At 33.9% G+C, this 23,339-nt stretch overlaps 4 protein-coding genes and 1 long non-coding RNA gene across 6 annotated transcripts; 1 reads left to right on the plus strand and 4 right to left on the minus strand.

Annotated features, from left to right (window-relative positions):
* The first annotated feature begins 1,141 nt into the window (after positions 1-1,141).
* LOC107014500 lies at positions 1,142-6,183 on the plus strand. 2 transcript variants are annotated; one of them, XR_003577370.1, is made up of 3 exons: positions 1,142-3,321; positions 3,397-3,474; positions 5,880-6,183. It is a non-coding gene; the product is annotated as an uncharacterized LOC107014500 (long non-coding RNA). The 2 variants fall into 2 exon arrangements; XR_001456237.2 differs by having other exon boundaries at positions 3,397-3,470; positions 5,880-6,018.
* LOC107014498 (malate synthase, glyoxysomal-like) lies at positions 4,176-6,889 on the minus strand. Its single transcript, XM_015214426.2, has 4 exons — positions 6,405-6,889; positions 5,857-6,182; positions 5,440-5,770; positions 4,176-5,081 (listed from the first exon to the last, which is right to left on the minus strand). The coding sequence occupies exons 1-4, from the start codon at positions 6,807-6,809 to the stop codon at positions 4,425-4,427; spliced, it is 1,719 nt and encodes a 572-aa protein (XP_015069912.1). The 5' UTR covers positions 6,810-6,889; the 3' UTR covers positions 4,176-4,424.
* Positions 6,890-9,999: 3,110 nt separating this feature from the next.
* Positions 10,000-12,790, minus strand: LOC107015269 (malate synthase, glyoxysomal). The gene is made up of 4 exons (XM_015215486.2): positions 12,044-12,790; positions 11,550-11,875; positions 11,143-11,473; positions 10,000-10,850 (listed from the first exon to the last, which is right to left on the minus strand). The coding sequence occupies exons 1-4, from the start codon at positions 12,380-12,382 to the stop codon at positions 10,194-10,196; spliced, it is 1,653 nt and encodes a 550-aa protein (XP_015070972.1). The 5' UTR covers positions 12,383-12,790; the 3' UTR covers positions 10,000-10,193.
* A 672-nt stretch (positions 12,791-13,462) lies between these two features.
* Positions 13,463-16,217, minus strand: LOC107015270 (malate synthase, glyoxysomal-like). Its single transcript, XM_015215487.2, has 4 exons — positions 15,627-16,217; positions 15,071-15,396; positions 14,652-14,982; positions 13,463-14,371 (listed from the first exon to the last, which is right to left on the minus strand). The coding sequence occupies exons 1-4, from the start codon at positions 16,026-16,028 to the stop codon at positions 13,715-13,717; spliced, it is 1,716 nt and encodes a 571-aa protein (XP_015070973.1). The 5' UTR covers positions 16,029-16,217; the 3' UTR covers positions 13,463-13,714.
* A 185-nt stretch (positions 16,218-16,402) lies between these two features.
* Positions 16,403-20,114, minus strand: LOC107015271. The gene is made up of 4 exons (XM_015215488.2): positions 19,506-20,114; positions 18,888-19,319; positions 18,135-18,441; positions 16,403-16,843 (listed from the first exon to the last, which is right to left on the minus strand). Exons 1-4 carry the CDS (start codon positions 19,938-19,940, stop codon positions 16,704-16,706), a joined length of 1,314 nt encoding a protein of 437 aa, XP_015070974.1. The 5' UTR covers positions 19,941-20,114; the 3' UTR covers positions 16,403-16,703.
* Between the last annotated feature and the right edge of the window lie 3,225 nt (positions 20,115-23,339).

The raw sequence follows: 23,339 nt of genomic DNA on the forward strand, positions 1-23,339 counted from the left end.
ATGAATTTAAGAAAAAATAAATTAATAAATAAGGGATATTTTTTATAATTTAACTTTTGATTCAGACTCTTTCTACTTTTAGTAGTAGTAGTAATAATAATACACATATATATATATAGAGAGAAAAAATTGTATATAATGACAAACTAATAAATCAAATTACATGCTATAACCAGACTTTGATTTAATTGTGCCCTGTAGCAAACTGTTTGTTAGTCACCTCTCCCTCAAACTCTCGCTCGCCCTCTCCTCTCTCGCTCGCTTCCTATCACTTTTATACAAACACAAGTGTATAAAATGTGTTTATGTGTGTATAAAGCGAGAAAAAATTATATATATATATACATATATTTTCGTTCTCCTCTCTCCCCTCTCCCAGATCTCGCTCGCCACTGTCCCAGATCTCGCTTGCCACCCTTGCCTCTATTGCTTATACAAATGGAAACGAATTGTATAAATTGTGTTTATGTTTGTATAAAGCGAGAGAATATTGTATATACACTTGCAAATACATATATCTTCGTCTTATATACTTAAAATTATACAATACAAATATTCCTCTACCCAATTTTTTTTGTCTTTCTCTCTTTTTCGTTTTATACATACACAAATTTCACAATTGATTTGTATACAACTGCTTTGTCTAACGAATTATACAATTAGTTTCTTTTTTATATGTATATCTTATACAATTGATTTTGTTTGTGTATGTATAGCGAATTATCTATATTTATGTTTGCTATGAAATGTAATTATATAAACTTTGTTATAACATACAAATATAAATTTTGTGTTTGTTCATAATATGATATTGGAAGGGAATAGCTTGTGCTCAGTGAGGAAATATACAATATTTTATGTAATATGTATATATACATATAATCATGAAAATATACCAAAAAAAACAAAACAAGATTTATAAGTTTGCTTTAGCAATTAAGCAAATTTTATAACAGACATATAAACAAATAAACAATGATTTAATGTATAAAACATATTATATCATATTTCAACCCAATTAAACATAAGGGGACTATAATTAACTCATTTATTGCATGATGATTTAATTTTGTCAAATCACCAAATTAAATCGAACTCACTTATTTAAGACGTTACATTTAAATTCACTAGAGAGATAATATGGTAATGATTTCTCTCCACTGATTTCTTTAATAATACTCCAATTCCATCACTCTCTACGAGTTTTTATTTTCATCAAAAACTGAACATTTTGTATTATTGCGAAACCAAAAATTACTCATGAATAAGCCTGGACCATGAATTTTATATCATCCCCAATATTCTACCAGATGATGAACATTCAGGAACTCGTAGATAGTCAAGTGAAATTCAATCCACGAAATAATTTAATCTATGAGCAGCGTCGTTTGTGGTAAATTTTGATACTGTTTTTGATTTCAGAGGGATTGCTTTTGCAGCTGATTCAGGTGATAAGCAAATCTGTTTGCGTTACAATGCCATTAAATATTGAGGAGATAGTGTTTGATGAAAGTCTCCAGCGAAATGAGTTTTGAGTTACAATGCCAATTTTGACATCTGAAGCTTGTTGTAACTGATGATAAATCTGTTTTACCATGAGATTTTCGATGTCTTTTCAACCAGCCATCTTTAGTCGATTTAGGGATCCAGCAATGTGTGAGTGCATGAAAAATGGCTTATCCACTTGTTATTGGTTCAAATTTGTGCAGCATTTATTTCAGTTCATTCTCTTCGATCGTGCTCCGGGAAATGCATGTGGTGCTTTGAGTTTGTTTTCATGAGTTTGAGTTTGCAAGGCTTTTACTGATTGTCGCACGGTTTTGGATAGAATACCAAGGAATGTGTTGTTTGTTGGATTGGACGGATAGAGGCTTATGAACGAGCATACAACTGTGAGGGAGTATTCAGTTTGTTCTTCTTAATACAACATGGATATGTTATCTTTGGTAGACTCTAGATAGTCATTTGCAATGCAAATCTGTTCATTGATATGGATTCCATCTGTGGGGGTTCTGCTATGTTTCAATGCTAGTTTGATGGTTTCTCTCAAGAACAAGACTTCTTCCTCTACGCTCATCCCTTGTGCTATTGTAATACTTGAGAAATACAATATTGTTACATGGATAGCTACGAAACATGCAGCTTATTCAAGTATTAACTTACAACTGAGTGAAATGGTCAAGATAACTTACAGGGACAAAGCTTATTAGTATTGGTGTCGTACCATACGAACTCACTCGACCAGATTTATGTAGGATGTTCCCCAGCTATGCATCCCAGTTGGCTCCTCCTATATGGCGTGAGAAATTCGCTTCTTCTATGGCACTTGGTTTGGCTACTTGGCTTGCTAGCTGCCAGGAGATACTTCAGGAATTCTTCAAGTACCCACACAACTGGACTTGAACGGCATAAGGAACAAACAAAGCAATTGGTCAACACACATTTTGATCGCTTTGTACCTTGCAAAACAATGATTTATTGTATGCAAGAGCTCAGCTTAGTTTTTCAGTGTGCGTTTGAGTTGCTGTGCGCAAGTTTGGTGCAGAAAATGTCCGAGGTTACGAATATTACTTCACTTCGCTAGTACCACCCATGAGCACATTCATAACAGTGTATATGATCGGACACTAAGGCAACACAACAAAGTAGAGTACAATGTTTTACCTTCTCGTATAGGAATACAGTCCATCAGGAGAGTACCAAAATTATGCAAGCATCAAAACACTCTGTGAGGCTACAGGAGCCACTGTTGTACCAGTAGCTGGCCACACGACTTTCTTGTGGAATTGCTTGTAGGACATTACTAAGGAGATTCTTTGGATACCAAAATAGTGTCGGAAGGTCTCTCAAGGATTCAGAGCATGTGAGGAAATTCTTTGCCTACGTTCAGCTATGGGCTTTTGACTACGATGTTTTTGGTGTTAAGGTTTTACTACTCGAACCTTGAGGACAAGGTTCTTATTGGGTGTACCAGTATTGGCAAAGCAGCCCAATAACAGATTAAATGACTATGTTTGGGATCCAAGTTGAATATAATTGAGGCAGCAAACTAGGTTTATGCGAATATTGTTGGAGTGTCTGTGTCTCCTCATTCCAATTCAATCCGTTTTTCTCTTCCGTTTCAGAGTCTATGCTTTTCATCTCCCTTCTATCCCTTGTTTACTATTCCTTGTTATCCTTTCAACTACCTTGTTGATCTTAAGCTTTCCGTTGCAACAGTTAGTTTGAGCTTTCAATCAAAGGAATTGCTTCCCTGTTGTTGAGTGTGTAATTGTTCACTTACGAAGATCGATCAAGAATGGTTCAATTTCGCTAATTCAGGTGAAATATTCTCTCATTTTTATGTGTTATTCAAATAAGAGAAGGAATTTGGAATAATGGGGTTTTTGGGTACAGATGTAGATGAACCCTCACTGGTGAAATGCCACCAAGTTATTTGCCATGTCTAGTTTGCCTCGTCAAGAGCTCAAGTAGGTTCTTTTCTTTCTACTTTCTTTATTTCCTTAATGTCGTTCACTCGTACCCAATAACCCCATTATTCGAGTGAGACGCTATTTTCATAGATAGTGTATATATGGTTAAAATTAATTTTTATTATAAATGGTAGATCTTGAATCCTCTTTGACTTCTTCATATGTTTACTTCTTTATATTTTGAATCTCCCTACTGAGAATCTTGTCTCCGCCATTGCATGTAGCCATGTACCTGTCCAGAAACCTTGTTTTGATATTTGTCAATGCTTCGGCAAGAGCTCAAGTGCAGTCTCTGCTTTGCCTCAAGTTTGTAAAACTGACAACCTGTTAAATAATTTGAAATATCTGAATGCTCCTATAACTTCAATAATATGGTAAACTGGCTACTGGGTGAAAATAACACCTTCTTTTACACATATAGCTTTGTGTTGCCAGAATTGTGCAATGAATTCACAGATTTACTGATTTTGAACAATTTTAGTTCTCAATCTCGCATAACACACACATAGTCAGGCTGTGATTTGAAAATCCTCAAGACTTGGCGTGGAACTATAAAAATCTATGTAGACTAGTATTTTGAATTTAAACAATGTTAGCTCAAGTTAAAATGCATGTTTTTAGCTGACTTTGCTATGCTCATATAGAAGACAAAACACTTGAAAGATGTTCAAATACGGTACGTACTTAAAAAGATAATGAGGATTACAAAATGAACAATTTCCTTTATTAAATGTAAAGATACAAATAGCTGATAAATTGAAAACCAAAGCTGAACTAGAGAGCCTTTGGATAAGCAATCCCCTTAAAGGCAAAATTCCATTTATTTTCATCATTACTGGGTGAAGACGGCAATACTAATTAACAATACAGGGACAACAAATTATCTCACCTTATCAAAAAAATTATAATACAGAGACAACAAATTAATAGGAAAAGAAAAGCTTCAAAGTTTTAGAGCCGGGATGATCCAATAGGATGGTGTATGACAATGTTATTGTAGGCATCAAGAGTCATAAAATCATCCAGAACTGGTGCACTGCATTGCCCTGTGAATAACTTGCAAGCCACCTTGTACATTCCCTTCTTGAATTTCTCCTTTCCAACTTCTCTCTCAATCCTAGCCATTTCTTCCTCAACCACTCTTCCAAACAGGTCTAAGTTCACTTTCACCCCAAGCCCATCTCCATCCAATTCCGCACCATATTTCAGCCACTGCCAATTCTGGACTCTGCTAATCTCAGCTGCGGCAGCTTCCTCCATGAAGTTGTAAAGAGGGACACAACCAAGCCCTGTCAGCCAGGCTTCTAAGTACTGAATTCCCACTCGGGTGTTCAGCCGAAGGCACTCCAAGGTACAGACCCCTCTCGGCCTCTGCAGCAGGTCTTCTTCATCTAGGATGGATGCATCTTGGCGCTTCATGGAATGGATTTGGTTTGGGGAATTGCCCATGTTGTTAGTGAAGACTTCCATGCATGCTGGAACTAGGCCAGGGTGAGTAACCCATGTCCCATCATGTCCCGCCATCACTTCTCTTAGCTTATCCTTCCTTACAAGTTCCAATGCTGCCTCGTTAGCTGCTGGATCATCTCTAATTGGAATATGAGCTGCCTGTTTCAAGGATCCAACACAGCTATTATGCATCAATTTGATCATGTACAAGAAATTCCAAATTAACCTAATGCAGAAATTGGAGCCACACACTAACCGACTTAGGATCTTTCATACATATCAACAACCACTAAAGTATTTCCTATTGTACGCCTACATCGCTCCAATGTGGGAACGATCATGTGCATACTTTTTAATATCATAACATCCTACTAGAATGCAAATGTTTTCGTGTCCATATGTTTGGTAATATATACATTTTATTTGAGTTCCTAATCAAAATAATACAAATATGCTTGTGTAAAATTATTTAAAGAACATAGAATTAAAAAAAGAAACTGAATTGATGTAGACATACCATGCCTCCCATAGCATGGACGCCACGCTTATGACAAGTGTGGATGAGCAAGTCGGAATAACTCCTCATAAAGTGTTGAGCCATGCCAACTTGTGTCCTATCGGGGAGCACTCGATCAGGGTGACCCTGGAATGTCTTGATGTAGCTGAAAATGTAATCCCATCTACCACAATTGAGGCCAACAGAATGGTCCCTCAGTTCATACAAGATTTCATTCATCTGAAACACAGCTGGAAGTGTTTCAATTAGGGCAGTAGCCCTAATGCTTCCTTTCTCAATTCTAACCCATTTCTCTGCCCTCTCAAAAACATTGTTCCATATTCTAGCTTCCCTGTTCAAACAAAACAAAAACTGCTACATTTTCTTGGAATATAATTCTCAAGACTATATAAATTTACTAACAAGAACACAACTAACCTAGAATGTTCCATTTTGGGTAGATAGAAGAAGGGTCCAGATCCTTGACCTTGGGCCTTGCGGAAGTTGGCATAGTTGTGGAAAAAGTAGAGGCCGAAGTCGACAAGGCAACCCGTTGCAGGCTCACCATCAATGAAGATGTGAGCTTCTGGCAAATGCCACCCTCTTGGGCGCACAAACAACGTAGCTGTCTGATCATTCAGTTTATACACTTTGTTTCTAGCTTGATCTTGGAATGTTATTGTTCTATTTACTGCATCCCTCAAATTTATCTGGCCTCTCATTAAATTCTCCCAGCTTGGTGACAGTGCATCTTCAAAGTCCGCCTGTGGAATATCATATTAGTGAATTCTATGAACTACATCACTATGATATGTAGGAAGAAAAACAAAGTGCACGTATTCTGGATATGCTTCCACTCAGTGCTACCATATTTCCTTCAATGTAATTCACACTGGCCTTTTTTTCGTTTTAGTTATATTAAAATGCGAGTTCTTCTATTCTGGTATTAACTTGGGAAGGGAGATGTGACAGGGGATATGGCATACCATGAAAACTTTAGCTCTAGAATTAAGGGCATCGATGACCATCTTCCTATCGACTGGTCCAGTAATCTCCACCCTCCGATCAGCCACAGCCTCCGGCACAGGAGCACACACCCACTCTCCTTCCCTAATGTACTTGGTTGTTGGATCAAAACCCGGCAAACCGCCATTATTGTACCTCATTTTGGCCTCTCTCCGGCACTCCATAGCATACTTGATATGATTCCTGAATTCCCTCTGCAAACTAGCTACAAATTGCAAAGCACCCCTAGTTAAAATCTTGGAAAATTCAGGATCATATCGTCCCCTAATGTCCACTCCATCAGGTACATCATAACCTATAATTCCACTACTCTTTTTTGGAACAGTGGTTTTGGGTTGAGTGAATGTCTCTTCAAAGCTAGCCATTTTTTCTTTCTTTTGGTAATTTCAACTATACTTCTTTCTTTTTTTCTCGCTGAACAGTCTAGGTAGCTGATGGCTGCAATTTATAGGGGGGAAACATGACCTTTAGCAGCGTTTCACTGTTAGATTTAAAATTTATTTTTAAATATCTATTTTGCTATGAAATTTAAAGTCCGATGTTAAGATATTCTCAAGTTATCAATTAGATTAATTTTTGGATTTTTGAGACTTCCCCTTAACAAATTATAAAAAAAAAAATTAGTTGAAATGCATGTCCGAACACAATTTAAAAAATTAAACTTTTAAATTTTTAAACTTAATAATTTATGATCAAATGGGAGGTTAAGTTAATGAAATTCATCATAACGTGGATATCTAATGATTGCATGATTTTTTATTTTTTTTTAATTTTTTTTCTGTTTTGGTTTCAATAAAAGAATAATAATATGTGGATAGCTAAGGATTTCATGAGTCCCCTTATAATATATTCAACAAAGCTTATCAATATGTGATTGGTTGAAAAGCCCTTATCTTTTTTTTTGGGTCCCCCCTTTTAATTCTATATTAATGTTATTAATTCTATATTAATGTTTTGTCTCTTAGGAAAGCTTGACGTAATTGATAAAGTTGTTGTCATATAATCAGAAGGTAACATATTCAATATATGGTAACAGTCTCTTATAAAATACAAGATAAAATTTCATATAATAAGACTACATGATAGATATTTATAATCCGATCTTTTCGTGAATCATATGTATAGCTAAAGCTTAAGGAGTCATTTTAACTTTCAAAAGTCTTTTCCAAATCCAAGGAGCCAAGAGGTAAATTAGTCCATCCCAGTGAGGGATGCAGCTAGTCGATAATACATTCATATCAATCCAGTGATTCGAGCATTGAGTATATAGAAGAACATGTGAATCCAATTAGTGGCAAACTTACATATTAAAAATGAGAAAAAAAAGTAAATTTGTAATTTTTTTCTTCCTAAAATTAGATATTTTATGTATATATTTTCTAATATTGATATAAAATATGTGCCTGCATCTAATATCTGTGCTTTAAAAAAAGCTATTTATTGATGCATTTGGTTGAATATTGAGTTATTTACTCCTAGGACAAAAAATCAATTCCACTTTGATGCATTTTTTTCCAAGTTAGCATCTCAGATAGTCATTCAATTTTGATTAGTTTATTTAGAAAGTCACTCGACTTTGAGTCATGTACTAGAAAATCACTCAATTTGGTTTTATAACTCAAAAGTCACTTAACTATTGGTATTTCACTAGAAAGTCGATTAACTATTAATATTTCACTTTAAAAGTCATTCAACAAATTTAATTAATTTACTCATTAAATTTTGTTGAAATCTGATTTTTATTTCAAACTATCTTTTAAGAAATAATAAAATATCTATTTTACTTATTGATCCGCTGCATTATTTAACTACAATTTTTTGAAAAACGTACATTAGCAATTGACGAAAAATTTTGCTTTTTCCATTCTAGCAATTGTCTTACAAGAATTAAATATGCTGGAAATTTATCCAAAAAAGAAAGGTTGGAATTGATGAAGTAATTAAAGAGTAATCAAAAAGACGCACAGCAGCAAATACCAATCTTTTATTGTTTTTTCTTTAAGAAAATAGTTTTTGAAAAATTGTATTCAACAAAATTTAATAAAATAATTAAAATGAGTATTTTTTTTAAAAAAATTAGTTCAAAAACAAAAATTGTATTCCAATAAAATTTAATGAAAGAATTAGATAAATTAGTTGAATGACTTTCTAAATAAAATACCAATAGAGTGACTTTCTGAATAAAATATCAATAATTGAGTGACTTTCTAAGTGAAATTTATTTCAATTATAAAACAAAATTAAATGACTTTATTCTAAATAGAATATTCAAAATGAATATATGAGATAGTATCTCTAATTTTTTCCTTTTTCTTTTGGTGCTGCACTTATATTCTAAAAATTCTAAACTCGTCTCTCGTTATAATAAAAAAAACTTTGGATACCATATATAGAAGAACACGTGAATACAATTACAATAAGAAAAAATTCTAAAGATTCATATTCTAAAAGTTTTAAATTAGCTTTGATTATTCAAGTACAATAAGAAAATAAGTTTAGGACCATATACAAAGAATATGTGAAGGGGGATCATATGTATGTCCTTTTTTTTAATAGTAATTTAAAGAATGTCACGTAAAATAAGACGGAGGGTGGGGAAGGGTAGATGACAGACCAATTATAGTAACACAAATAATTCTTGTTGAGGATTTAAAGATATATAGAAGAAGAATATGGTGGATAAAGAATAAGTACCCACAAATGTGGCCCATTAACATATTATGCCAGCTGCGAAGAAATTTCCAGTCCACTAAATTCACAAATCTACGTGTGATTGAGAGTGACAGCAACACAACCACACAAGAAACGAAACCGGACCTATACATACACAAATACAAAGATATCTTTCGCCTATCATAAAAAACTGATTCATTAAAAAACGCAAGATCTAATATATTTCCTTCAATGAAAAGGTAAGTTTTATATGATAACAACCCGAGATGGACAACTAATTATAAGTGTTCGGTTCTTCAATTCATAATACGTGGATAGCTACTGATTTCATAATTTTCTTTTTATAATATGTGGACTTCTTTTTCTTTATAATAAGTGGATAGCTAATAATATTATGATTTTCTTTATAAGAATATAATTGGAAAAGCTTATCGACATGTACTTGATATGTGCTTGGTACAAAAAACCAAAAGCTTATCTATCTATGTGTGGTGTTGACTTCTTTCATTTGACCCTCTTTTATTTTGAGGTTTTGTTGTTTTATATTCACTTCATTTACTATCAAGCCCAAGTTATATATACAGCGTTGTTTAAAATTTGAATAATTCCAATAAAAAAATATTTATTGGTATTTGATTCGATAATGGTGCGTGTGAAATAATTCTGATAATTTTGTAGGTTCATTTTGTTTTACTACTCAAGTTGTACAATCAAAGCATAATAAGGTTCTTTGTATTCTTTCTATTTAAATTCCCCTAGTATTCTGAATTCAGTAAAAAACTTAACACAAGTATCAAAGAAGATATATGCATGTTCTTATGCTATGCAAATAGAGAAGACCAATCCCCTTGAAATTACAAGGTTCACATGTACTAGAACAAAAAATGGAACAGTAGTTTTTGTTATTACAGGGAAATACACAACAATGATGACACATTGATTGAAAAACAAAGCTGAATAAGAGAGCCTTTGGATAATTAGCTATCTCCTTAAAGATAAGATTCCATTTCCTATCATTATTGTTGGGAAGATAGCAGTGACATTTGATTGATCTAACAGCAAAAAAGCTTCTAAATTTAGAGTCGGGACGATTCAATAGGATGATACATGACAATATTATTATAGGCATCAAGAGTCAGAAAATCATCCAAGACTGGTGCAGTGCACTGCCTTGTGAATAATTTGCAGGCTTCCTTGTACATTCCCTTGTTGAATTTATCCTTTCCAACTTCTCTCTCAATCCTAGCCATTTCTTCTTCAACCACTCTCCCAAATAGGTCTAAGTTTACTTTCACTCCAAGTCCATCTCCATCCAATTCCACTCCATATTTCAGCCACTGCCAATTCTGAACTCGGCTAATCTCAGCTGTGGCAGCATCCTCCATGAGGTTGTAGAGTGGAACAGAACCAGCCCCTGTCAGCCAAGCTGCCAAGTACTGAATTCCCACTCGGGTGTTCAGCCGGAGGCCCTCCATGGTTCGAACTCCTCTTGGACTCTGCAGCAGGTCTTCTTCAATTAGTTCGGATGCATCTTGGCGCTTCATGGAATGGATTTGATTAGGAGCATTGACCATGTTGTTGGTAAAAACTTCCATGCAGGCTGGAATTAGGCCAGGGTGAGCTGCCCATGTTCCATCATGCCCTGCCTTCACTTCTCTCAGCTTATCTTTCCTTACAAGTTCCAATGCTGCCTCGTTAGCTGCTGGATCATCTCTGATTGGAATTTGAGCTGCCTGTTTCAAGGGTACAACAAAGTCATTATGCATTAAATTTATCATGTAACAAAAATGATTACAAATTAACCTAATGCATGCTAATGCTTCCTTGTCCATTTAGTAGGCATTCATGTCATTTTATTGAGATCATAGTCTTAGAAATAAAAATATGTAAAGTTAATAGATAATCCATTAATACTGCCTTAGTTCGGGTTGGTTCCTGTAACTCAGAAACATAAAATTTATATCGTTAGTAATCACGAATCTACATGCCGCGGTGAACTAAAAGAACATGTTGATATTGGCATACCATGCCTCCCATTGCATGGACACCACGCTTATGACAGGTGTGGATGAGCAGGTCGGAGTAACTCCTCAGTAAGTGTTGAGCCATCCCAACTTGAACTCTATCAGGGAGCAATCGATCAGGGTGACCCTGGAAAGTCTTGACATAGCTGAAAATGTAATCCCATCTACCACAGTTGAGGCCAACAGAATGGTCCCTCAGTTCATACAAGATTTCATTCATCTGAAACACTGCTGGAAGTGTTTCAATGAGGACAGTGGCCCTAATGCTTCCTCTCTCAATTCCAGCCCATCTCTCTGCCCTCCCAAACACATTATTCCATATTCTAGCTTCCCTGTCCAAACAAAACAGGAATTGCTAAAGTCTCTTGGAATATAATTCTCAAATTAACTAACAAGAACACAACTAACCTAGAATGTTCCATTTTGGGTAGATAGAAAAAGGGTCCAAATCCTTGTCCTTGGACCTTGCGGAAGTTGGCATAGTTGTGGAAAAAGTAGAGGCCAAAATCGACAAGGCAACCCGTGGCAGGTTCACCATCAATGAAGATGTGAGCTTCTGGCAAATGCCACCCTCTTGGGCGCACAAACAACTTAGCTGTCTGATCATTCAGTTTATACAATTTGTTTCTAGCTTGATCATGGAATGTTATAGTTCTATTTACTGCATCCCTCAAATTTACATGGCCTCTCATTAAATTCTCCCAGCTTGGTGACAGTGCATCTTCAAAGTCAGCCTGTGAAACATTATATCAGTCAAGTCTATGAATTATAACTGTATGGTGAAAGGACATGTTTATATTTCATACATAATGTATTACAAGTATTTTAGCTCGTTATAACAGGTAACTTAGCTTACTTTACACTGTTGTCAATATATAGAAATTAAACTCGTGTAATCGTACCATGAAAACTTTGGCACCAGAATTGAGGGCATTGATGACCATCTTCCTCTCAACTGGTCCAGTAATCTCCACCCTCCGATCAGCCACCGCCGCTGGCACAGGAGCACACACCCATTCTCCTTCCCTAATATATTTGGTTGCCGGATCAAAACCCGGCAAACCTCCATTATTATACCTCATTTTGGCCTCTCTCCTGCACTCCATAGCATACTTAATATGATTTCTGAATTCCCTCTGCAAATCAGTTACAAATTGCAAAGCATCCCTAGTTAAAATCTTAGAAAATTCAGTATCATATCTTCCTCTAATGTCCACTCCTTCAGGTACATCATAACCCATAATTCCACTCTTCTTTCTTTGTAATTTCAACAAACACTTTGCAGCAGGCTGCAATACAAGAGCTATAGATTGGTGAAATTTATAGTATGTGGATATCTACTGATTTCATTAACTTTCTATAATAATCATACAAGAGATCAAATTTCACTTAATGCATTTTTTGGGTGCATTCATATTCTAAACATCTAAATTAGTCTCAAATTGTTCAATTACGGTAAAGAAAAGAAGTTTGGAAATCATATATATAGAATAACATGTGAATCAAATTACAGTAAGAAAATAAGTCCGGATATTCGTATTCTAAAAATTCTAAATTATTCTAGATTAGCCCCTGACTATAGTAAGAAAAATAAGCCTGATGTCTATATGTAGAGAACATGTGAATCGGGACATGTCAATCCAATTATGTTAAGAAATAAAATAAACGTTTGTAAATATTATAAATATCCTAAAAAGAATAAGAAGTATCTTTTAGAATTAATCTAATTAACTTGAGCAAAAGAATTTATTATATGATTTTACTAGCTTTATCTGCAGAGATTTGAAGGGAATATGTCATTTATTGCCTATTGAATGTGCATTATTTGCACGGTTTGGACCTCTCTCTCCTTTGTTAACTCTGAGTAGTACTTTTGTTTGGTAAAATATTTGCGAGGACAATGTCATAGTTCAAATATTTAAATAAAATTTAACTGACAAATTTAAGGATTATCGATATGTCAAACCTCCTAATTATACTATGAATCTCATGCAACACATAATGATCAAGTTATGATGGATCAGCTGAATAAATTACCCACTTACAATGGTTTTTTCATCTAGACTTTGCATGAAACTATTTGAATTTGAGTTCAAACAAATCCAAAAGTCCCTACTATTCCTTTATTTATTTTAGTTCGCTAATACCTGCTTTGAAATTCGATTAATTCAATCCGCGCTGGAAAATTTCAGTTGTTAAAACACTACCTAACCAAGGATATTCATTGTTTCTTTCTGTTTAAAAGACCCTGGTATCCTGAATTCACTGAAAAAAGATATATGCATGTGCTTATGCTATTCACATGTAAAAGACAAAAGCCCTTGAAATTAAAAGATTCAACTTCACATGTACTAGAAAAGTATAACAAAAATGAACAGTTGTCTTTATTATTACAGAGAAAGACATAACACTGATGACAGATGAATTAAAAAGCACAGCTGAATAAAAGGGCCTTAGAATAATTAGCTATCTCCTTAAAGGTGAAATTCCATTTCGTACCATTATTGTTGAGAAGATAGCAGTAGTCACAACACAAAGCCACCTGATTGATCTCACAGCATAAGCTGCGAAATTTAGAGCCGGGACGACCCAATAGGATGATACATGACAATGTTATTATAGGCATCAAGAGTCAGAAAATCATCCAAGACTGGTGCAGTGCATTGCCTTGTGAATAGTTTGCAGGCCTCCTTATACATTCCCTTCTTGAACTTCTCCTTTCCAACTTCTCTCTCAATCCTAGCCATTTCTTCTTCAACCACTCTTCCAAACAGATCTAAGTTCACTTTCACCCCAAGTCCATCTCCATCCAATTCCACTCCATATTTCAGCCACTGCCAGTTCTGGACTCGGCTAATCTCAGCTGTGGCAGCATCCTCCATGAGGTTGTAGAGTGGAACAGAACCAGCCCCTGTCAGCCAAGCTGCCAAGTACTGAATTCCCACTCGGGTGTTCAGCCGGAGGCCCTCCATGGTTCGGAACCCTCTTGGACTCTGCAGTAGGTCTTCTTCAATTAGGACCGATGCATCTAGGCGCTTCATGGAATTGATTTGGTTAGGAGCATTGGCCATGTTGTTGGTGAAGACTTCCATGCAGGCTGGAATTAAGCCAGGGTGAGCTGCCCATGTTCCATCATGCCCTGCCTTTACTTCTCGGAGCTTATCCTTCCTTACGAGTTCCAATGCTGCGTCGTTAGCTGCTGGATCATCTCTGATTGGAATTTGAGCTGCCTGTTTCAAGGATACAACAAATCTATTATGCATCAAAGATCATGTACCAAAAAGAATACAAATTAACCTAATGCATGCCAATGCTCCCTAGTCCATATGGTTGGCATTTATGTCATTTTATTGAGTTCAGAGTCATAATATACAAATATGTAAAATTAAGAGCTAATTCATAAAATTTGCCTTAGTTCGGATTGTTTTCTGCAACTTGGAAACATAAAATCAGTTACGCAGTGAACTAAAACAACATAAAATGATTAAAAAGTAGTTGATATTGGCATACCATGCCTCCCATAGCATGGACACCGCGCTTATGACAGGTATGGATGAGCAAGTCAGAGTAACTCCGCATAAAGTGTTGACCCATGCCAACTTGAACCCTATCAGGGAGTAATCGATCGGGATGACCCTGAAAAGTCTTGACATAGCTGAAAATGTAATCCCATCTACCACAATTGAGGCCAACAGAATGGTCCCTCAGTTCATACAAGATTTCATTCATCTGAAACACTGCTGGAAGTGTTTCAATCAAGACAGTGGCCCTAATGCTTCCCTTCTCAATTCCAGCCCATTTTTCTGCCCTGTCAAACACATTGTTCCATATTCTAGCTTCCCTGTCCAAACAAAACAAGAATTGCTTAATTTTCTACAAATATAATCCTCAATTGTTACTTAAGTTGAACTAATAAGAGGACCACTAACCTAGAATGTTCCATCTTCGGAAGATAGAAAAAAGGTCCAAATCCTTGTCCTTGGGCCTTGCGGAAGTTGGCATAGTTGTGGAAAAAGTAGAGGCCGAAGTCGACAAGGCAACCCGTGGCAGGCTCACCATCAATGAAGATGTGAGCTTCTGGCAAATGCCACCCTCTTGGGCGCACAAACAACTTAGCTGTCTGATCATTCAGTTTATACACTTTGTTTCTGGCTTGATCATGGAATGTTATTGTTCTATTCACTGCATCCCTCAAATTTACATGGCCTCTCATTAAATTCTCCCAGCTTGGTGACAGTGCATCTTCAAAGTCAGCCTGTGGAATATTATATCAGTAAAGTCTATGAACTCTAAATGGACATATCCTACTACAGCATCGACAACAATATACTCTACATGAATTATAATTGTATGGTGAAAGGACATGTTCATATTTCATACATAATGAATTAATCCGATTTATAAGTATTTTAACTCGTTATAGCAGGTAACTTAGCTTACTTTACACTGTTATCATTATATAGAATTTAAACTCGTGTAACGTACCATGAAAACTTTGGCACCAGAATTGAGGGCATTGATGACCATCTTCCTCTCAACTGGTCCAGTAATCTCCACCCTCCGATCAGCCACCGCCGCTGGCACAGGAGCACACACCCATTCTCCTTCCCTAATATATTTGGTTGCCGGATCAAAACCCGGCAAACCTCCATTATTATACCTCATTTTGGCCTCTCTCCTGCACTCCATAGCATACTTAATATGGTTCCTGAATTCCCTCTGCAAATCAGTCACAAATTGCAAAGCATCCCTAGTTAAAATCTTGGAAAATTCAGGATCATATCTTCCCCTAACGTCTACTCCTTCAGGTACATCATAACCCATAGTTCCACTGTTCTTTCTTTGAACAGGGTTATTGGTAGGAAGAAATGTCTCAAAGCTAACCATTTTTCTTCTTTTTCTTTTGGTAATTTGAACACAGTTAGCAGTTGGTTGCAATACCAGAGCTATAGATTGGTGAAATATATAATACTATGTGGATAGCTACTGATTTTATGATTTTCCTTTTTAATTGAATAGTATAGTACTGTATATTTTAATGAGTGTAAAGCTTATCGTTATGGGTCTAAATTTAGATAAACCATGGCGTTATGTGCGTCAGATGATAAAAGGATCATGCTGCAGATAATCTATTCATTTTCTTCCTTCTTGATATGTTCAAAACAAGGATAATGATTTTTTTGGTAATTGTGCCAGCCTCGAGAGTTGCAATTTGTTAGGTATATTGAAAGTATTAAAATCCCTTATTTGACACTTGGCAATCTGTATTAGCTACTACTTGTATTACAGAGGTTGTACAACATTGTTCTTACAAGAATATAGTTGATGTTTTATGAGATAAAAAATGAATAACTCCATGTTTTGGACCATGATGAAAAGTGATATCCAAAATGTATGGGAATCAGGGGAGTAGTTGATTTTCATTAGGAAGAAATAAAGGTTACTGGCTCTAGCTATTCCCTGAAGAGAAACCCAAGGAGAGCTACAATGCACATGAAGTACCATTTGGAGTTGCTTGTATGTGTCATTTAGCTGTTGTTGTTACAGTCTGGTATATGTCACCTACACTTTAATTGTTAGAGTCATCCCAAGTAGAAAAGTAACCAATGTCATCTCAACGAAGAAAAGCGTGTTAATGAGTAATCGATCAACCCTCCATCCATAAATGCTAAAACCACCAGGGTTAGACTCCACATAAGTTACTGCAAAGATAAAGCAAACTAGACATTATTTGCTGTTTGTGTTGAAAAAGAATGTTACGAGACTGAACTACAGAAGTTCGTATAGATATGATGGAAACATAACAAGAATGGTATGCATATGAAGCAAACAAAGAAGAGGATGTAATGGGAGGTTGGGTGATCTAAGAAGATGAATCAAAATCGTCACTTGTTATGAGATACATAAAATAAAACTGCTGGTATTGTGCATAGCATATCACTATAGACGTCCCATGACCATATACCAAGTGATCATAAATATTATGCCACTGCACTTGCATCATCAACCCTTAAAAACTTGAAGTGTTTAATCTTATGAGACTCCCTTTGCCTAGCGCTTCACCCACCTGTCTGACAAGATACTAGTACTAATAACTAACTAATCTGTATTGGACTAGTAAAGACAATGGAGATTATTACTAAATGCAGTTTGTCCTGGAGATTCTAGTATCTCTGGCAGTATAAAACCTCAATTCATCAGAATTTGCTCATGATCAGCAGGATTTTAACTCCAAAGCAATAGAAGATACTTCTGCAAAATTTATCTAAATGAGGGAGCAAGTTCTAGGCAAAATAGTGTCTTTGCTACAAGGTTGCAAAAAAATTACATGACCTTGTAAATGTTCAGTGAAATGCACTTTCAGTAAGAAGCAATCAAACTGTGAAAATATGACATTAAATGTAAAGCATCAGAGTAACACTTCACTAATAGATCTATCATCTAAAGATGACATACTGCCGAAGTGGTTCTATTGTAGGGCCTCTAACAGTTATGCTGATGTTTCTTAAGAAAGTATTAATGATCAGAAAACCGTGTTATTGTTTTTTTAAGACCAATATAGGTAATTGAAGACACTTCAGAGGACAGGTTTGTATCCTAAGAGATATAAAGATTTAAGGGGAGGAAACATGTGAAAGAACTAGGCACGCTAACACTGTTCCTTGTTATCGTCATCTGCAGAGAATTCCGCAAGAGAACTCACACAGCCAATAAAATGCAGGAAGGTAACAAAGGAGAGGATCTCAAAAAAGACTGGCATATGCATTATGTAGGTATATCAACCATTCTAACAATGTGGACTATTTACTATTTCAGTTTACTATTTGTTAAACAAACAGACATCCTATATGCTTCAAAATGAAATACAAATATTAGTGCTTCAGTGAATCAAATCATTTAGTCTGCAACAAAAATTATCTCGCCATTTGGGAATTATAAGAACATAATACAAGCATAAGCAGTGGAACTTTTACAGAAGTTTGGATTGCATACCAAATGCTTGTCTCTTGTGATATGACGTCATAGTAGAAGTGAGTTGTATATTTGCAGGTGGAGGCATACAATCAGCGGACTCCAAATCACCTTCTGAATAATTTACAGATAACTGCCCCTCTGTTTTTGGTGTTTCAACATTTCTACCATCAGATGAAGATTCGGAAACAGAAGCATCATTGCTATTACAAGTAACTAAAGCATGCCATCTACTGGCTACTGATCCCAGCCCTTGTGCTCTGTGCGATATCTTTGAAGCTGCATTCAGGCATATAAGTAGTCCAACCAGTTGAACAATTGATATTACCTGAATATGAAGTTCAATGGAAACAATACGATCAGTCAATAACAGCTTTAATATACTCTGTTAGAGCAGTTTTTCAGTACTGCCCGAGTACTGACTTAAATACAAATGTTATTAGTGTCAAAAAATTTATACTCTGTTCGAGCATATCCAACAATGTGACAACTTTGTTTCTCAAGTTAACAAAGAAAAGACACAAGAACAAGATCTGATGGTCAAGATACACAAGCCTCAAAGATACTAAATGCACTTTTCAGCCCTTCATATAAACTAACTTGTCGAGAAACTCAAAAGTAGAATCGCCATGGAACCCCACCAAATGCCAGTGCAATTGAGTAACAATAAGCCAATCATGACATGGATTTTACACATTAAGATCTACAAAGTGAGGCTAAAAAGTCTAGAGTATCTTTAGATGCATATAGACAATGAAAGAACTTGATGCTTACCACAAAATCACCAGCATTTACGAAGTTGACGACTTTTTGATTTTTTGTTGTCTGCAATAGAACTACACATTGACTGACTGTGACTATTAAGTACTCCAGGAGGAGGAACATCCTAAACCTGTGGCTAATTTTACACACATAACAAGTCAGACGCATATGTTCATTGATGTAAACTGAGACATCCATATCCATTTCCAAAAGCTCGCCAAAATGTTCCAAGTGTATAACTTGCAAATTGCCCACCAGATGAAACAGAGCAGTTCCCACTATAAATATAATGGTAGAATATGCCCATGATACAAGTGAAGCAACCACAATTCCAATTGACCACCATATAGAACCATCATGAATATGCACAGCTCTAGTGACCTCACGAGTTATCTTCATCAAAAAGAATATTGCCATCCACGAAACCACCAAATAATAAAAGACCTGAAAGCAACAAGTTCCCCAAAATCAGAAATTGGGAGTAATTGCGCGTTGGAATTATCCCCAACCGGAATTTACTAGCATAACTATTTTGAATTTACAGAACGAGCTAAGCAAATAATGTAGTTGATGAACATGAACTTAGATTCAATGTAGGGCGAAACAACTGATCTGAGATTGAACACTTACCCGTATCTTCTTTAGATAGAGCTCACTGAAATGAGTCAGTTGACCATGGTATCGATCCACGAAAAGCAACTTCCTAATGCGATATTTACGGAGATTGTGCGAGATGCACAACAGTGATATGAAAGCGGCAACAGATTGGCATACTAGAACTTCGAGCTCAAAGTCATTAATCTGATACAGCTCACAGTTAGAGCAGTAACCATAGTAAACTACGAGAAGAGGCACAACAATGGAGAAGACAACAAAAGCCAGCCAGGATAGTGCAGCGCTGAAAATGGAATACTGACAGAAACCCAAAACTCGCAGAAAGCGTTCGAGCTTATTTAAGGAAACGTCTAGATCGGTAAAGTGTTGAATAGCGTCAATAAGTGAGACGTGAATCGAATTGTCGTCGTCGGCTCCGGGATCCGGTGGGCGGCACTCGGCGGCGGCCATGACCGGAGTTAGCTACTGAAAAACGTACAAGATTTGAACCGTGTTAATTGTTTTTGCTGAAAAGTAAAAATTCTGGATTCGTCAGTCTTTTTCAATTGTCTTGGTCACATTCTAACTTCTAACAAAGTGTGGATTCTTCCGTAAATTGACAAAATGGTCCTTATGTTTGAGTAAGTTCAAAATAATCAATTAAATATATTGAACAATTTTTTTTGTTTTTTTTTAGTTTGTCAAAAAAATTACTCTAATTTTTGTTAAATATTTGACCTTATATATGAATGTGTCATTTAACTTGGCTTCAAATCATACTTATGTCCTTCAATTTTAAATGTGCACAAATAGACACTTAAATTTGTATAAAGTTGAACAAATAGACACATATGTCCTACATGTCATTTTTTGTCCTACGTGATGTCCTACGTGTATCGTGTTATGTAGGACTCATGTGTTTATTTATTTAAAAGTTGGATAGTTAAAATGTCTTTTTGTGCATTGTAAAAGTTGAAGATCAAAATTAAAATTTAAAACCCACACCTAAATATTTTATAGGTTGTGTTCATTAAATTTGATGAAAAATATTAACTTTCAAAACCAACAAAAGTTGTCAAAATGATCATTAAAAATACAACACAAGACTGCATTAGAATGTAGAAATAAATAAAAATACTTAAAATTGCACATAAAAGGTTATACTAGACTAGTTCCAATAAAATGAGCTCATTTTTTGGTAACCCATTCAATCTATCTATATTTTTTAATGGATGAGTGATTTCTTACATAGATAAAATATGAGTTGATACCCATATTCAACTCATTACAATATGAGTAAAATATAAATAAAATATAGACCAGTCAAATGAGTTAAACTTCTTACTTTCATTCACTATAAATTCATCGTATTATTAAAAATATTGTAATTTCTCTTACTTTTATTTTTTTATATAGAATTAATTGTTTTTTTACTATAATTGAAAAGGTGAAGTTTTTTGCCCTCCAAAAATATATATATATATTAAATGTACATTTCTTTTTTACTTATAATTTTATATTTTTTTATTTGTTTAAGTTTATATTGGATAATAAATAATAGTGTAAAATAAACAAATCATGTATTAGTATTGACATTGTTAAAGTGCATTAAGCATGTTTTGGTCCTAAAATGCAAATATTCATTTACTTTGAAATTAAAATATTTTCCCCTTTTTTTTACATATTTTTATTTTAATTGAAAAGGTATAGATTTTTTTTCTACTTTTATGACACAGTAAAATTAAATGAAGCATTTTCAACATTTTTCATCTAAAAAAAGATTTAAATATTTTGTTCATGTTAAATTCTTAAGTAGAGTACTATTTACTCATGAAATATGAGTAAAACATCGTTGAACTAATATTTTACCTAATCCATTTCTTATCCAATCTATTTTTACCTATATCAAATAGGTTAAATTATTATCCATTTTATATTGATCTATTTTTAACCCAATCCACACATTTACCACCAATATACTTAGAGCCCGTTTGGATGGGCTTAAAAAAACAATTTTTAAAAAATACTTTTGAAAGTGCTGAAACTTATTTTTAAAATAAGTAGTTATGTATTTGTATAAAAATACTTAAGTTGAAAAAAAAATTGTTGATGATAAAAATTGATAAAATTGTTGATGATAAAAATTGATAAAATTAAGGTTTTCATACTTTAAAAAATTAAAACAAAATTAATTTATATTTTACATTCATAAGTAATAATATTTTCTATCATTCACATATTTTTTTATCATCACAAATTTTTTATAATTACAATAATAATAATAAATAATAATAATAATAATAATGATAATAAAAATAATAACAATAATAATAATAATAACAATAAAAATAATAATAATAATAATAATAATAATAATAATAATAACAATAAAAATAATAATAAAAGAATTATGAACAAAAAGGTAATCTATTTGGTCAACATAAAATGACTTTTAAATTGGAAAAAAAAAACACCCTTTACCTAGTTTTTAGCTTTTGGCTTAAATTAAGTAATTTTTAACTTAAAAAAAGTCATTTTGATGATTATCAAACACTCTAATAAGTAAAAAACTGACTTTTAAATCAATTTAACTAATTTTTAAGCTCATTCAAACGGACCTTAGACTATCAAAAAAATATTTAAAATAAGAGAAACTACAATCATCATACCTCTAAATAAGCTTCATAGCAAAAGACAATTGACGCAATAAGGTGATGTGGAAGACTTAAGAGTAACATATTGTATGTTTGTATTTCTATTCAACCAAAATTGAAATTATGTAAATATCTCTGATTTCCTTGTTATCCTGTTTTCTCCTTCGGAATTTTAAATAACACTTTGTTCAATTAAATAATTCATTCAAATTAAAAAAATAGCCTAGACACTTAAATAAAACAGATCGTAATACGTGAAAAAAATAATTAGCATAATTCAACAACATATGATAATACATCATATTTCAACTTAGACAAGAATATACATTTCCTAATTAAATAAAATTTATAGTAATAAAGATTTAGCGACACTTGATACGTTATTTATAATTTCTACATTTGAATTATGAAATCCATCCTGTCTTATATATAAAGAAAATTTAAAGAAAAATGCACAACTTTTTCTCCTGCCATAAAGTGTTGATTGATATGACAGGTATAATATTAGTGATTACTTTAGCTTTTTCATTTTTCACTTTAAACAAGAATATTTTGAAATTTTTCTTTATATAATAAAAAATATAATTCCGAGCTGGCTTGCAACAAATAAAAATAATAATCTGAAGGGTATTATAGAGAATCTAGAAAAAGTGCCTTTCGAGTACTGATTTGGATCAGTTATATATTAAAAAATCATTAATAAACTTTATTATTTTACCTTTTATTTATATTAAATAGTCTTTTAGAAAACTATTAAATGTTTAAAAATTATTTAAATTTTTCAAAAGTCATATTAATTGTATGGGTAAAACAAAATGCACGAGTTAATTCTATCTTAATTTAATAATTAAGTACTCCCTCTGTAGTGAGTTCCATTTTATATAAATACATTTTTACTCTGCACTTGCATTAAAGATAAAATTTTTATTTTATTTAATATTTTCTTTAGTCAATTTTATAAAAATGATAAATATATTTTCAAGATCATATTTAACTGCTTTCTCAAGAGTATAATAGGCAAGATATGGTAATTTATGTATAAATTTTATAAAATGATAAATGTTACTCTTTCCGTCCATTTTTATTTGTCACATTGCGCTTTTCGTAAGTTAATTTGACTAATTTTTAAAATTAAATTAGATTATATTAATTTGATATTTTAAACAAAAAAAAATATTCAAATACTATACGAAAAATACTATAAATTCCATTTTTT

This window comes from Solanum pennellii, chromosome 3 (genome assembly GCF_001406875.1).
Source record: "Solanum pennellii chromosome 3, SPENNV200".
In the NCBI taxonomy this organism is placed as follows: Eukaryota; Viridiplantae; Streptophyta; class Magnoliopsida; order Solanales; family Solanaceae; genus Solanum; species Solanum pennellii.